Raw genomic sequence first — 16311 nt, 5'->3', positions numbered from 1 at the left:
GCAGAAATTCAGTTCAGTTCTGCAAGCTGTTAAGAGACCCCTATTCACCTCACAGAGCTAATTCCCAGAGTTTCCTGGGAAGCTGAGTTAACTGTTAAACCACTCTGGAAATTGTAGCTCTGTGGGTGGAGCAGGGGGTCTCCTAACAACTCTCAACCCCCTTAACAAACTACACTTTCCAAAATTCATTGGAGGAAGCCATAACTGTTTAAATATCGTAGTGGAATGTGGCCTTGATTTTTGTTTGTTTGCATAATCCTCATTGCAGCTGGGTTGGGAGACCGAGGCTGACAGACAAGAATCCTGTGCAGATGGTCGATCAAATTTCAATGCTTGGCAGATCAGGATTCTCCAAGCTAAGCCCACTTATATGCCCTGTTCACAAGGTTCAGCCCTCATAGGTTCAGACCCCTACACAAAGACCCCTACATGGCAGAGCCTGCAGGAGGGGAACAGAGTAAACCAGCAAGATCTAGATTTCCCCACTATGGGTTCAAATCAGCTGCCTGCAGAGGGCTGGTAACTTGCATGAGGCAGAGACAGGATTTGAACCAGGGTCTTTCAGCAGTCTCTAAGGCTGCTATTGTTCTCTTGGGATAGCTTAGTTGGTAGAGCAGGAGACTCTTAACCTCAGGGTCGTAGGCTTGAGCTCCACATTGGGTGAAGGATTCCTTGTTTGCAGAAGGTTGGACTAGATGAGACTTGTGGTCCCTTCCAACTCTACAATTCTATGATTAAAACAAAACGCACACATCTATGCACCTACACACCCCATTGAACTGAGTGGGTGGAGGCATGGAGGATTATATTGCAAGCCACTGTTCTACAGCAGCTCTTAACAGTGTGCTGAATTTCACAGGAAATTGAATGCATCGTGTTTCAGTCCTCCAGTACCACCAAGTTCTAGCTAGAAAGGTTGTTCTTTTCTCTCATCTCCCCCCGTCTTGCTGTGTGTTTCACATGCTAACCATGTAGAAATGTAATTTGTGAGCCATTGACATTCCAAAGAGCACTCTGGCTCACAATAAGAAATTCACTCTGGATGAACTAATTTAATTGTTTTAGTAAATTGCCTTGGACACACAGCAAATGCTGGGCTTGAAAAAATAAATGAATCAATAAACAGCAGAAGTGGCAATGTCTGCGATCAGAGACAATGGCCCCGATTCAGCTAAAGTTCAACGCGACTACACCCCTTAGAAAGCAAGTTAGGCTTTATCTGCACTGCCTATTTTGAAGCAGTGTCATAACCCTTGAAATAGCCATGGCTTCTTCCCCCAAAGTATCCTGGGAAGTTTAGTTTGTTAAGGGGGCTGAGAGTTGCTGGGAAACCCACAGAGCTACAATATTCAGAATGGTTGAATAGTCTTTCCAAGGAACCATAGCTCTGTGAGAAGAAGAGGTTTCCTACAAACAAAGGAAACAGGCAACACTCACACACACCCCTTGAAGTGTAGGTGGGTTCTCATGAGGGAAAACACAGTGATTACAGCAAGAGCCTTTACATAACTGGATAACAGGGGCAAAGCAACTGCTTATATACATTTCTGAAGGCCTGGGCCACTCCCACTCCCAACGTGATTGGCTGTCTAAACTTCCAAGCTGCGAATCATGACTCAGAGTTTAAGGGCCAATGGCAGAGGTCCAAATCCTGAAATGTTCTGTGATTGGATATCATGTATCGAATCAGAACACAGGAGCTCAGAATCCTTAGTCCAGACTCAAGCTCAGGCAAACACAGACCACTGAATACATAACACCCCTCACATCAAAAGCGACAGTCCCTTAGGCAACAGAAAAGCCAAAAGAAACACCTTCATTTTTGTAAAAAAGGAGAAGGGATCTTAATGGACACCATGGGGGGTGGTCTGATAGCACCCTGCTGCCCATGACACTACAATAGGGACCCCAGATGGAGCGTCATTCCAGGGAATTCTGAGAAAGACAAAATCTTGGCCACTAGCCCAGAGAAAGCACCGATAGGTTTTTGCCCCTGCCCTCCAAATTCACCACACTTCAATGTTGCAGAAGGGTAGTGCAAGTTTCACCCTCCTCTTTTGCTTTGAACTCACCCAAAATTAGTCTAAAAGTTCTTCACCGATTGCTATAAACTTGCCAGATGGTGCCTGTTGGAGCAGGGTTAACAATCCCCATTTCCAGCGCCCCGTGGAGCCGTACTAGTCAAAGACCTTCGTCCCTCTGTTCACAGATCTCTTTTGCAACCCATCGTTGGGCTCTGGCTTAGAGGCATTTTGGGCTGTGCGAAATAGTGCTGGGATTAGTCCTCATTCTAAATCCTTGTTCGATCCAAGCATATTAGGACACCTCTGGCTGTGTTTGGATGTTAGGGATCACAGCAGTGGTTGTTTGACACAGCGGGAGCCAGCAAAGGACAGAGGGGTGCCCTTAGCTGAGAAAGTGCCGGCCTTTAGCAGTCTGAATTAATTCGGTGCTCAAGTTAATGGGGGGAGCAGCCTAGTTCTGAAAGAGTTGTTTGTACATGACCTCTTTTGCAGGTTGGCTGAAAAAAGAGAAAGACAGAAAATATAAAATCTTCGTTACACATGCAGGCTTTTAAAGTGAGATGACCTCAAGGCAGAGATGCTCTGCAGCTCTTTCTCCTGGGATCAGAAGGGCACAGGGCGGGGGGAGGGGGGGCTCACACTACCCCCCTCAACACTGGGAGAGGGGAATCAATTTAAGTCCGCTTTCATTTAAAGGAATATCTGCATAATTTGCACTTTCTGAAACAGTGTTCGAACTGAAACACTGCGAAGTTTCAAAATTCTCACTCCTCAGAATTCTCCAGACAAGCAATGAGTACAAAGATAGTGTGTGTAAGAATGCTTATGCAAAAGAAAATAATATACAATAAATGCATTACGATAAGCTGTCGGAATACGCTGCGTGGATCCGTTAAAAGATCCGCGGTCATTCATTTATTTTAATGGGTTTTGAGAACTACTTTTGGTATCCTTACGCGTGAAAGCAAAAGTGAAAGTAAGAATGAATAGTTGGTTTACCAATAAGATTAATCCGCCTTTAATTTGTAGTTCCGGTAATATTTGAAGTTATCTATGAACGTTAAACCTGCTTCCCGCCTTTTTGGAGGGCAGCAACAGTGGTTTTATTGGTTAAAGTATTGATCGTGATGTCATATTGGTTCCCAAATAAAAGGCTGAGGCTCCCCGCTTAGGCACGTTCATTTACGTTTTTCCTTAGTTCTTTCAGTTAGGTCAAGTTTAGTTTAAGGGTTTTGGGAGCGGGCTGGATGGGTTGGATGGGTTTTTCTTTTAGTTAGAGTTAGCTCGCGGAAGATCTATTCGGTTTAGTTTTAGTTAGGCTTTTAGGTTTAGCCTAGGGCTAGATTTGCGGAAGATATTTCGGTTTAGTATTATTTAGTTAACATCGTGGAAGATTGGGCGCGCAGGGACTGAGAGCTTAGGGAAACTTAGCTTAGGGCAAGAAGACGAGCCTACGCGGGTTTTGCCAAAGCCACTAAAGATATAACCGGTGTCTGTCGTCCTTTGGGGAAAAGGGTAATAGGTTTTAAGAAATTTTTTAACGTCCTTGGTTTGGTTTATCCAGTTCAGATTCAGGGTATCCGCTAATTCTCGAGGCATTATTTTAGTTAGAAGGCATTTAAGAACTCATGCACCTTCGGAGTCATTTTCCGTCTTACTCAGCTTCCTTCAGATTGTGAGACTTGGCCCGCGCCCGTGCTCATAAGCATGCGGAACGCTGGCCGCTTTTTCCCCGCTACTGGTACCTCGTGCATGGGCAGCCTAAGCTTGAGCACGAGGAGCTCCAGCACCGAACCCCGACAATAAGCAAAACTGCATACAAGAATGTGTATATTAGGAGAAATTTGCTCTAAAAAGGCTGCTAAATTCTCGTGGGGACTTGCTTTGTTTTGAACAATCTGGAAGCTGATGTGGAAATATGGAGAAGTGAATTTCAAGAGTGGGAGTATGAGAAAGTACAAGAAGCTGAAATTGACAGGTTTCCCCATCTCCTACGAGGCTAATACTGCAAGCCCCATATGCTTCTCCAGCTTGGACAAAATGTGAGCCTAAAAAAAGGAATCATTTCCAAGCTTGCCCATCTCTGCTGGGCAATCACTTCCCCCCACCTTTGAATTACACTTTCCCAGTGGGCGGCTTAAGCACTTGCCTGGCAAAGTGGTGGAAATCAGGAACAAAGGGAAGGAAGAGATATTGAAAGAGGTGGATGACAGACCCTCCAAGTGTCCTTATTTTTCAGGGACAGTCCCAGATTGACAGAAGCCACCCCTGTTTCTGATTTGATCCAGAAATGTCCTGCTTTTCCTTGTTGTTGTTGCTGTTGTTCAGTCGTTCAGTCGTGTCCGACTCTTCGTGACCCCATGGACCAGAGCACACCAGGCTCGCCTATCTTTCACTGCCTCCCGCAGTTTGGCCAAACTCATGCCAGTCGCTTCGAGAACACTGTCCAACCATCTCATCCTCTGTCGTCCCCTTCTCCTTGTGCCCTCCATCTTTCCCAACATCAGGGTCTTTTCCAGGGAGTCTTCTCTTCTCATGAGGTGGCCAAAGTACTGGAGCCTCAACTTCAGGATCTGTCCTTCCAGTGAGCACTCAGGGCTGATTTCCTTAAGAATGGATAAGTTTGATCTTTTTGCAGTCCATGGGACTCTCAAGAGTCTCCTCCTTAGGAGGTCCCTATTTTCATCAGAGAGATGCTGGAGGGTATGGAGTTATCTGACTTCTGAGCCACCTGAAGGCAGCCCTATATAGGAAAGTTATTTTAAAATGTTTTATCATGTTTTTATATATGTTGGAAGCCGCCAAGAGTGGCTGGGGCAACCCAGTCAGATGGGCAGGGTATAAATAATAAAATTATTATTATTATCATTATTGAATAAGACGTCCCTATTTTCATCGGAGCAATGTTGGAAGGTATGGGATGAGTGTAGCAGACTGTTTCTGAAGTGACTGAAGAAGTGTGCATGCACACGAAAGCTCATACCAAGAACAAACTTAGTTGGTCTCTAAGGTGCTACTGGAAAGAATTTTTTATTTTATTTTGTTTTGGAGAAAAGAGAGAGAGAGAGAGAGAGAGAGAGAGAATGAGATGAAAATATGGAGACTGTGTGTGTACCCCGTTGCCCTTCAATGTCTGTGATGAGAAGCAAGCATTTTTTTTTAATAAAAAAGGAGGTAGGGGTGATAATGGTTTCTCCCCAAACGTTCAGCACATGCTTTTATCCAAGATTTGTCTGAGAGCCTGGAAGTGAAAATATTACTACTTAGAACCATTTCACACCATAGGTTTCCTCTGGGAGGGAAGTGTGATTGTGGCTAAACAAATAAGCAGCAGACATTATGTTTGTCTGTGGACTGCTGGGTTGTGATCCTGTCTTTGGTCTGGCTGCAGAAATATACTTGCGTCCAGCAGGCATATAATAAAGGCTCACAGCCATATAGAGATGGGGGAGAAATCTGATTTAGTTCACGTTCAAAGGCAAACCTACCAAATTTGCACTTTCTGAAACAATACGAGAAGTGAAACTCAGCTGTCCTTTGAAAATTGGAAATTCCCTGACTTCTGCAGTGTAGTTCTCCAGTGAAGTAATGGGTACAAATAGACATATAGTGAGGCAAAGTGTGCACAGTAACAGTGAAAATGGCAGACCAAAATAATAGAATCATAGAATTGTAGAGTCTAAACTAAAGCATTCATGACAAATGCATTATAGTAGGGGAAATTGCTTTGCAAAATAATAATAATGTGTGCCTTAGGCAAAATTGAATGTAAACCTGTGCGTATCAGGAGAATTTTGCACTAAAATGCAGGTGAATTTTCACGACGAACTTTTAATTATTATTTTTTAAAAAAAATCACACACTGATGTGGAAATGATTTAAGAACTGAACTTCAGATGGGAAAAACAGAAACTGAAATGGACAGAGTTGACCATCTGTATAGGCTTTATTAAGAAGGATGCTGTGGTATCTGAGTCTTAAAGAAGAAGTATCAGTGACCTCAGGAGATGTCCCTCATTTCAGGGAAGTTCTGACTTAGGGAGAAAAGAATGGGGAAAGCTGCAGAGAAAAGCTGCCGTTAAGCACACAGGGTCTAAGAAGCAAGTGTTAGAAGCAGGGACGGCCTGTCCCCTTTTGCCGCCTGAGGCAAGGCCTCACTTATCAGGGTCATGCAGCTGTGGTGGCTTCCAGAGACATCTCACCAGAAGCCACCACTACAGCTGCCCCTGCCACATGACCCTGGCAGTGGTGGGCAGCCAGGGCAACCTCAGAGGTACCATCCCGCAGGATTCTGCAGCCCGAGGTGGGCTGCTTCACTCTGCCTCATGGGCAGACTGGCCCTGGTCAGAAGGGAAAGGGTAGAGAAAGAGAATCGATTTAGAGTGTGCAACTGAAGATGAAAGGGGGAGACGATGTCACTCTTCTCAGTCGTGGGGCTCCTTCACAGGCATTTGTGTGTTCAGCGAAGGCGCTGTCATGAGTATAACCACACTCAGAGGGCTTTCTCATACCCTCAGAAAAGGGATGGCTTTTCAGAGCAGTGGGCACACCCGTCAGCCACCCTGTGTCAAGCAAGGAAGCGGTTCTCTGCATGTGTGAACTACTGCATGGCGGTAGGGGTGACGTTAGATGCCCTCTGCAAAAGCATGACTGGAGATGTCAGGTTAAGGGACAGCCAAGGTGCAGTCTGGAGTCCACAACTTGTCAGTTCATAGATCTCAGCTGCCGGGGCATATTTTGAATTGTTGACATCATCGCATTGTGGGACTACAATGTTTTCATAGTATAAATCTGTCAAGATTTAAAATAAAACAAAATAAAATAGTGGAAGGCAGGGTGAATGAATACAGGCAAACCCTCCAAGTGTCCCTATTTTCCAGGGACAGTCCTGGGTTTACAAAAGCTGTCCCGGTTTCTGATTTGATCCCAGAACATCCCACTTTCCCTTAGGACGTCCCTACTTCATCGGAGAAATGTTTGGAGTGTGTGGTAGAATGTCCCCTATTTTCATTGTAAAAATGTTGGATGGCATGGAGTTATGCTGGGGCAACCCATTCAGATGGGTGGGGTATAAATAAAATATTATCATTATCATTATTGAATAGGATATCCCTATTTTCATCGGAGAAATGTTGGAGGGTATTACAGGTAGAGTGAAAACCTCAACAATAGCATGGTGTTTGTCCGGGGAATGGGTGGGTTGGCTTCTAACATCATCCTTGATGTTAAAATAGCATGCCCCTATTTTCCTCTATGGCAGGGGTCGGCAACCTAAGGCCCATGGGGCACAAGCAGCCCATGGGGGTCATTTAACTGGCCCATGGACCCCTGCTACCCGCTCGGTCGGCTCCTGTGTGCTGCACTAAACCGGCATGGAGAAGAGCGGAGACCGCCTTCTGCAACACTAGCCGGCTTCCCATTAGCTGCAGGAAGCTCCTGCAGCCAATGGGAAGCTGCGCACACCTCCTCCGTGCCGGAAGGATTGCCAGAAATACTGTTTGTGCATGTGTGCATGCACACACACACTCCAGCCCACCGCAGCGTCTGCGGGACCCTAAACTGGCCCAAGCCACAAAAACTTTGCCAACCCCTACTCTATGGCATGTTCAAGGGTATGTGTCATTGGTTACAATGGAAGCTAGTGGTTCAGTCTAAAAAGCCTCAGTGGATCCTGGAGATTTAGCCTCCAGCGTCAACTCCCACTGGGCTCTTGTGTCACCTGACAACGCCAGCCATGCTTATCGGATAACAAGGCTGCAATACTTCCTACTGGAAGGTATCTGTGGCTTTCAGTTTGGCAGATGTCCCTGGTTGTTCGGGGATTAATGCACCAGAGTCCAGCTGTCATAGTCCCCTATTTGAGAGTCCCCTCTAGCGCCTTGGATCTCAATTTATGATTGTCCCATAAAAACTTGCATTCTGCAGCCACAATAATATAGCCTGAGTACTAACTGCTGACCCCCGGGACTGCTTCTTTGGACTTGTCAGCCCAATTTTCTCTCTTATTAATTCTAGACAAGGCTAGAGAGATAATTGTGTGCTCACCCACAGAGTTATACCTCAAGGGGCATTGGACATGGTGCTTAGCCTGCAGTTTGAACTGGTGTTGAAATGAATTCACTGCCAACATCTCCTCTGCAAACCTTTGGGTGTGGAACATTCTCAAGATGTTCTTTCAATGGTCAAATATTCTCCAAAGTTTGAACATCTATATTGGACCGCCCCCCCCCAACGCAATTTAATTATTAATCTGATACCTTGAAGGATTTGATGGTTGCCAAGCCATAGTTAATGTATGACAATCTGGAGTGGTGGATTAGACCACTGTAAATATATTAAAATGTTAGCAGGTTTGATAGAACATTTATGAAAGTATATAATTGGAAATTAGGATAAATTAGAGGGGAAACAAAGGTGTTTTTTTTTTTTAGAAATGAAATAAGATGCAATAAATCCGCGGGGAGAAAATTGGAATCCAGGGGTGGGGTGGGGTGGGGTAGGGAGTTTATATTGTATTTTTGGGAAGGTATTCAATTTATAAAATATTGTGATTATAAAATTTGAAAAGAAAATATTTTTAAAAAATATGGAGTGATAGATTATGGTGATTTTCAAGCTTTCTGTTTTGTTTATTTACACTGACTTCTGCCGGCACAATGGGAGTTTCCTCCCTCATATCCCCCCATGCTCCCCAAATTGGTAGGGGGGGGGTCAGAAAAACCCTCAGAACAGCATGTAGAGGTGGAGAGAGGGAAAATGTTCCATCTGGCACTATTGCCATAGCACTACACTGAATTTCTCTCTACATCTGACAATATTTGGTAGTGACCGCTGATGGTAATTAGTATTTTGCACCCTATGTAATTCTATATTTAATGCCTGCCAACATCAAACAGGATCAAGATTTGCTAACCCATCTAATGTACACAGATTTCAAACGCTGAGTTGCGTTTTTCACATCCAGATGCAAATTTTGGTTTTGCTTTTAAAAATGGATAATGCAGAATGGCTACATCAGGAAAAAGAAATGTTGCATTTTAAACATTTGTGAACATTCATTTCAGATCTAGTTCCCTGCTCCTCCCTCCCCCCCAACCCCCCCCCCCAGCAGTCAGTGGAAATCACTTGCAAAAATACCTGCCAGGAGAAATGCTGCTGAATTTTCATGAGGTCTTTTTGTTTGTTTGTCTTTTAAAAAAATCAAACTGATGAGGAAATGCATCAAATGAAACTGAAAATTGGGAAAAATGAGAAACCGAGAGAACGTGAAATTTTGACAGATCCATCCATCTCTATGCTGTGCTTTATCTAAACATTTTAATATTTGCATATCCTTTGGTTTATTTGACTCTATTCTTCACACTCTATACACCTATCCCTTCCAGTCCTTTGAGAGACTCTATTTTTTTTTTTTAAAGAGCTGCCAATTTTTGTCCTCCAAGTCCCTTTTTAAAATCCTCGGATGAATAACTTTGGTCTGCCTCCGCCCAAACCTCATCTCCTAATCATACCTTCAACCATCCCTTCCTGGCTAATCCCCCCCACCCCGTTCTTTTTAAAACAAATCAAGCCGGATTTTGTATAGCTGATTTGGCCCCCTCCCAAAGTATCTTCCCCACTTAAAACAAATGGAAGGAAATGGGGAAGAGAGCATTGTCAGGAGACGAGCGAAATGCCAAGAGTAAAGAATTAATCTGCCTCTTTATAGGGAGTTAATGGACCATTTGGATACAGGATAAAGATCACACTATTCCAATACCAATCAAGATAAATTTATTGGGGTGAAAATAAAAGCACAGTATACTTGCTTAGCACCTTATGCAGCTATCCTGCCCGGGGGGTGGTGGGGGGGGGAAGATAACAGGAAATGTTATTTCTTCGTTTTGAATGTGTACTTAAACAAATAAAGGAGGTGAGGACCCGAACTGAAAGAAAGGCAGCTGCCTCATGCAGAGCCAGATGATTAGTCCATCTAGCTCAGTACAGTGGTACCTTAGTTCTCAGACTTAATCCACTCCGGAAGTCCGTTCCAAAACCAAAGCGTTCCAAAACCAAGGCACACTTTCCCATAGAAAGTAATGCAAAATGGATTAATCCCTGCCAGACTTTTAAAAACAACCCCTAATACAGCAATTTTACACGAATTTTGCTATCTAACGAGACCATTGATCCATAAAATGAAAGCAATAAACAATGTACTGCAGTCACACAATCAATCAATCAATCAATCAATCAGTAACTGAACTGGTTTCCGCACAGTCACAAAAACAAAACAAAAAGAGCTGCAAAAACAAAAATGCAAAGTAAATAGCAAAAACAGGCAGACCTCAGTGTAACACTCAAAACAGAAGTGTGGCACTCAAATCGGAAGCGTAACACTCAAAACGGAGCACGTTCGGCTTCCAAGAAAATTTTGCAAACCGACACACTTAGTTCTGGGTTTGCAGTGTTTGGGTTCCAAGTTGTTTGAGTACCAAGGTACCACTGTATTGTCTCTTCTTCTTCTTCTTCTTTTTCTTCTTCTTCTATCACTCATAGCCGACTAAGACTGTCTTCCATAAACAGTTTTAACAATGAGTCCGTAAGTGACTGTGGAGGCCAATTCTGGATCCACACGTTCTTCCACAGTGGGGACATAGGTTTCCGGGTGGGAGTTGATCATGGTGAGGGTTTGCCAAGCGTGCCTTCCTCTTAGCACATTTCTCCCTTGCGTCCTGAGTTCAAGTGTCTTCAAAACCCACGACACCTTTGGTAAAGGCTGTTCTCCAGTCGGAGTGCTTGCAGGCCAGTGTTTCCCAGTTATCAGTGTTTATACTACATTTTTAAAGATTTGCCTTGAGAGAGTCTTTAAATCTCTTTTGTTGGCTACCAGAACTACGCTTTCCATTTTCGGAATAGAGTAGTTGCTTTGGAAGATAATAATCAGGCATGTGATCAACATGACCAGTCCAACAAAGTTGATGTTGACTTACTTACTTCCGGGTTTGAAGTGTTTTTAGGGGTTCGGGTCAAACTTGTTGATCTTTTTTAGGGGAGTCAAAGTTGTTGACCTTCTTTGAGGGGAGCCAGTGATCTACCTCAGACGTCCAGTGATCAACCGGTAGATCACGATCTACCTATTGGACGTGCCTGGTCTACACTGATTGGCAGTGACTCTCTAGGGTTTCAGGCAGGGTTATTCTCTGCATGCAAAGCAGGAGCCTAACCACTGAGTTACAGACCCTTCCCTCCTAATACATGCGGGGGGGGGGCTTCAAGCAGGGATGGTGTCATAAGTCAGCAACATCTGGCACTTGTCCAGGCCCGCACCCCAGAAGGGACCCCACTGCTGACCCCAAGTCACTGAGCCCTCGTCCTTGAGCAGCAGTGACAAGAGGGGTGCGACGAGCCTCCACTTCACATTCCCCCCCCCTTGTTACTAAGTGGATTTCTAATCAGGTGTTCTGGGTCAAATTTCAATCCACCCCACCTGTCCCTCTGAGGTTCGTCTGTCATTTCAATTCCCTTTTATTAACAATCTGGGGATCTCTTAGTAACGGGAGTTTTCCTGTCCAGCGGCTGTGGCCGGTTATATCCTCTGCTCTGGGCTTCAGGGGTTAAACTCTTCTTTGCCTACAGTTTGGGGTCTCTCTTTCATTAGATCCCTCACTATATCAGTTAGCTAAGCCCTTTTAGCAACTCTGTGGCAATACCAGGGTTTCCACCTGCTAGCCCCTCCTGAGGGAACTCCAAGACACAAACTATCACCCTGCAGGTCAGTTTTGTCCTTTCCCTGAGTTCACGACGGTATTTTCTTAGCTCAACAATAAGAAGTCTTTATTTCTTTCAGAACATAACGGTTTCAGTAATGGTTTATAAGCTTAGTTTCATAACAGAGTAAACTCTTTCTTTCAGCATCATATACACATCTTCAACGTATCCTAACCTATCCTAACCTACCCACCACTATCCTGGCCCCACGCCCTCCTTCTTCCAGTCACCACTCCCCCCTCTAACGGCTGCTCCCTCCTTTTTGTATTTTGTATTTTTGTATTTGATTTCTGTTGGAAGCCGCCCAGAGTGGCTGGGGAAATCCAGCCAGATGGGCGGGGTACAAATAATAAATATTATTATTATTATTATTATTATTTAAAGAGCAGAATGTCCCACCTCCCAAGGGATATCTGCCACTCAAACTAGGGTGCCCATTAACTCATAAAACACTGTGGGTTTCTGAAAATCCCTTAACTTAGATCCGATTCGTTACAAGGGGAGAGAAGGGAACAGCCACCTTCTGCCCTCTCGACGGGGAGATTTGCAGGCTAGGGCCAGAGGGAGGGAGGCAGCACACAGTTAAACTGTGGAACTCACTTCCACAAGAGACGGCGATAGCCACCAACGTGGGTGGCTTTAAAAGAAGACCGGGCAAATGCATGGAATCGTAGAAATGCGGAGTTGGAAGGGACCTGAAGGGTCGTCTGTTTCAACCCCCTGCAATGCAGAAATGCAAGAGGAGAGGGCTATCGATGAATACCAAGCACAATGACTATGCACTTGGAGGTAGCAATGCTTCTGAATACGGGTTGCTGGAAACCGCAGGAGAGGAGAATGCTCTTGTGCTTGGGTCCTGTTTGCTCAGCCTCATGACCAATAAGTGGGTGGATGGATGCCAGGCTAAAGTGGAGCCTTCGGTGGCTAACAGAACCATAGCCCCAATAGCGCAAGCTGTTAGAGAAACTGCATGAGATCAGGCCACTGGCAGAGGAAGGGGGTGTGGTGGGGGGAGCATGCCCTGGGTGTCATCTCTGAGGGGGGTGACATCACCGCACCACCCCTTGGGATGCTCGCCGCTCACCCTGGGCAGCTACCCCCGCCCCCGGGTGCATAGCATGTGTGCCGCTCCGGAAGCCACACTAGCTAGCTCCACCTCTGGATCAGGCTGTTAGGTTTGCTTGCTGAGCAGCAGAGAAGCAGATGCGTTCTGTTTCACACTAAGCTAAGACGTTTGGAAACATCTCATTGTTTTAGCTGATGCTTAAATACATTTATTACTGGTTACAGGTGGGTAGCTGTGTTGATCTGCCATAGTTGAAACAAAATAGAAAATTCTTTCCAGTAGCACCTTAGAGACCAACTGAGTTTGTTCTTGGTATGAGCTTTCGTGTGCATGCACACGAAAGCTCATACCAAGAACAAACTCAGTTGGTCTCTAAGGTGCTACTGGAAAGAATTTTCTATTTTGTTTCGAGATTTATTACTGCAATTATTGGCGACTTGCAAAAAAAAGTGGACGGCAGCAACGAAAGCTGTTATTTCAGGAACTGTTTGTGGACAGTGGCTGTTCTTCTTGAAACTCAGGCGTTCCCCTTCTTTTTTCCCCCTTCCAGGATGAAAAAAACCAAATGATGACCACGAACGTGTGGGTGAAACAAGTGAGTCAACCAAGATGTTTTATCCCATATTTCTCCGTTTCCCCGCTACATAGTACAAACGTCTCACTTTCTGTCCCCTGAGAAAATAGAGGGTGTAATCCAGTGGGACGTTTTCAAGGGCAAATACGAATGCAGTTGCACAGCTCCATTTCACTGGTGCTCAGGACCTCAGCACTGGAATGCATTCAGATATTTGTCTTCAACTGGCCAACTGATGTGTTTCTTCAGTGAAAAAACAATGTGGAATTAAGAGGGGAAAGGAGGCAACCAAAAATGGAAGGGAAGTTGCACCATTGATGAAAGAGCAAAGATTTCATATCTAGCTACCAGCTGACATATTTCAGGTGCAAAGTCTATACATGGGTGACTATGCAATGCAGTTCTCCCAACAAAAACGCATACAGGTGAAACTTGAAAAATTAGAATATCGTGGAAAAGTCCATTTATGTAAGCAATTGTTTTCATTAGCTACTGCAGTTTAATATATGAGATAGACTCATGACATGCAAAGGGAGATATTTCAAGCCTTTGTTTGTTATAATTGTGATGATTATGGCGTACAGCTGATGAGAACCCCAAATTAACAATCTCAACTTTGGTGTCTGGCACTGTTTCTTCTGGGCGGGTTTCATTTGAAGTCTCTCAGAGCCCTGCCTTTCACACAGAATGGGGTTTGTCTCCCTGAATAATGGGGCTGGAACAGAGCTGGCTGGTGGCTGGCTACATTTGTGTTACACAAATTAGCATGCAGTGTTTCATACCCACGCTTAATATTGCAAATTGCTGGACGATGATCCATTTTCTCAAGATGCTAATTAGCTTCATTTTCACTTTTTAGTCCAATTAACTATGCCGATATGTATGTGTGTGTGTGTGTGTGTGTGTGTGTGTGTGTGTATGTATAAACTTTTGTTTGGGTTTGCAGGAGTGGCATGATTATAAGCTGCGCTGGGATCCCGAGGAGTACGAAAACGTGACTTCTATACGAATTCCTTCTGAGCTCATTTGGAGACCGGACATTGTTCTCTACAACAAGTAAGGTGACATTCTGCACAAATTTGCTTTGGAAAAGTGGCTTTGAAAGCTTTCCAGAAACCCAGAGTCTCATCAGAAACATTTTGGGATGTTTTTTGTTGTTTTTTTTAGTGAGAGAAGTGTTGATCAACGAGTTTCCATTAAAAGCAGCTCATCTGTGGGGCCATCTTCCCTCAGAAGGGCCTGTTGGATATAGTCTGGTTGGGCTCTCAGTCAGAGGTGCTGGCTTGGGGAACATTGGGGAATGCTCAGCATCATGCCCCATCTGTGACATCATGTGTACGATGCGCAGCATTGGGAGGAGGCCGAGATTCGAGCCCAGTGCACTGAGCCTCTCGGTGGACCGTGGAAGCCTCTTGCCTGTAAACTCTAGCTAAACTATAAGTCCCATCAGGGCCGTCTTAGGGAGATTGGCTGCCGTGGCGCGGCGATCCCTCCCATGCCCCCTCTCCGCCACCTCCCGCGCTTGCCGCCCCTTGGGAGGAGGGGTGGGCGAGCGGGGGATGAGGGGCGTGGCGCTAGAGCATCGCGGGGCTCTGCGCGCCCTTCCAGTGCTCCTGGGACGGGAGGTGAGGGCGGCCAGCTCGCAGCCCGAACGGGAGCGGCATGGGCGGCAGCGGCTGCGCTGCCGGCACACGAGCGCCCAGCCGCCAGCCCGCCTGTGGGGGCGGGGGCGGGTTGGGGAGGGAGTGCCCGGTATGCCGGCGGGCTCATGGGGGCGCCCCTGGGGGAGGCAGTGCCCTGGCGTGCCATGCCACTAGCCCCTATGGATAAGACGGCCCTGAGTCCCATGTTCCTGACCTCCCTACAATGTTGTTTAAATCTGAGGAAATCAAGGTGATGATATGGGGGGGGGTGAGTAATAGATTTAGATGTGTTGGAGACTGCATAAGGCCGCCCCCTTCCCATCAGAGTTGCCGTGAGATGTAAGGTTTAACAAACTAAAAAAGCTGCATTCTCCCACTTTTTGTTCATAGATCACCTGCCTCTTAGAAGTACCAAAACCACTACACTATAGCCAATGCATAAATATTAAATCCTGAATATCTGTTCAAAAACAGCCACTTTGGAATGAAAGCATGCCAAAACGAGAACAAATCATTCCTTTTTTAAGTCGGCCATCTCTTGCTCAAGATTTACTTCTGATAGCCCTTGCAGGGTCTATGTAATTAATAATCCATGAGTACACGAGAATACCTTATGCTAAATGAAACAGCAGCATTTTAATATTATATGATTTGTTTCAGAGCCAAAGAAAGGGAAGTTGTTTGTTTCTGTAATCTTCGCACGTATCGAACTATTGCATTTCAATGTCATGGAGCTTCAGTCTAAAAAGGAGTTGGGACCAGCTGATTTGTTTCAGATTTAGCATTATGATTCCGGTCAGTGTGGAATCAGTAGCTCAGTATAGCAGAACAAATGTGTATTTGGATACTATGAATCTGGGTCAAAACATTGTAGGGAAAATGCATAGCAGACTTGAGCTTAATGTAACTAACCTTGCAGTCCTATGCATCAAGGGTTTGAGAGCTGGAGGCCAAATCTGGGGGTCTCTATCTGACCACTGGGATGCTCCTCAGGCCACACACCCTCCTTAGCCACACCCCTTATTGGCCCTCTTTCATGTCCTCCTTGAGAGTTTTTGGCTTGCTGGAAAGTGTCTTCCAACGATCATCATGGTTCTAGATTGCCTGGATGGAGGATAGAGAGTGGTGTTTGCATGTCGAAACTACACTTCTGTACGAAGGTGAAATGTAGATCGTTTTGCTCTGCAAAAAAAAGGAGCAAATTCCCTGGCTGCCTCAGATCCACGTTTAGGGGCAAGTACTCTTGGGTGAGAG

The 16311-nt window shown here is 45.2% G+C and overlaps 1 protein-coding gene across 2 annotated transcripts in view; it reads left to right on the top strand.

Annotated features, from left to right (window-relative positions):
• CHRNA4 (cholinergic receptor nicotinic alpha 4 subunit) overlaps nt 1-16311 on the top strand; it is a 68278-nt gene that overhangs the window by 16562 nt on the left and 35405 nt on the right. For both annotated transcript variants that reach the window (XM_033153726.1, XM_033153727.1), the window contains exons 3-4: nt 13391-13435; nt 14361-14470. In XM_033153726.1, the coding sequence (XP_033009617.1) occupies nt 13391-13435; nt 14361-14470 (155 nt within the window). The remainder of the gene's footprint in view (nt 1-13390; nt 13436-14360; nt 14471-16311) is intronic.

Source organism: Lacerta agilis, chromosome 6 (genome assembly GCF_009819535.1).
Source record: "Lacerta agilis isolate rLacAgi1 chromosome 6, rLacAgi1.pri, whole genome shotgun sequence".
NCBI lineage: Eukaryota > Metazoa > Chordata > Lepidosauria > Squamata > Lacertidae > Lacerta > Lacerta agilis.
The sequence above is the reverse complement of the archived record's forward strand: the minus strand, read 5'-3'. Positions and strand labels throughout refer to the sequence as shown.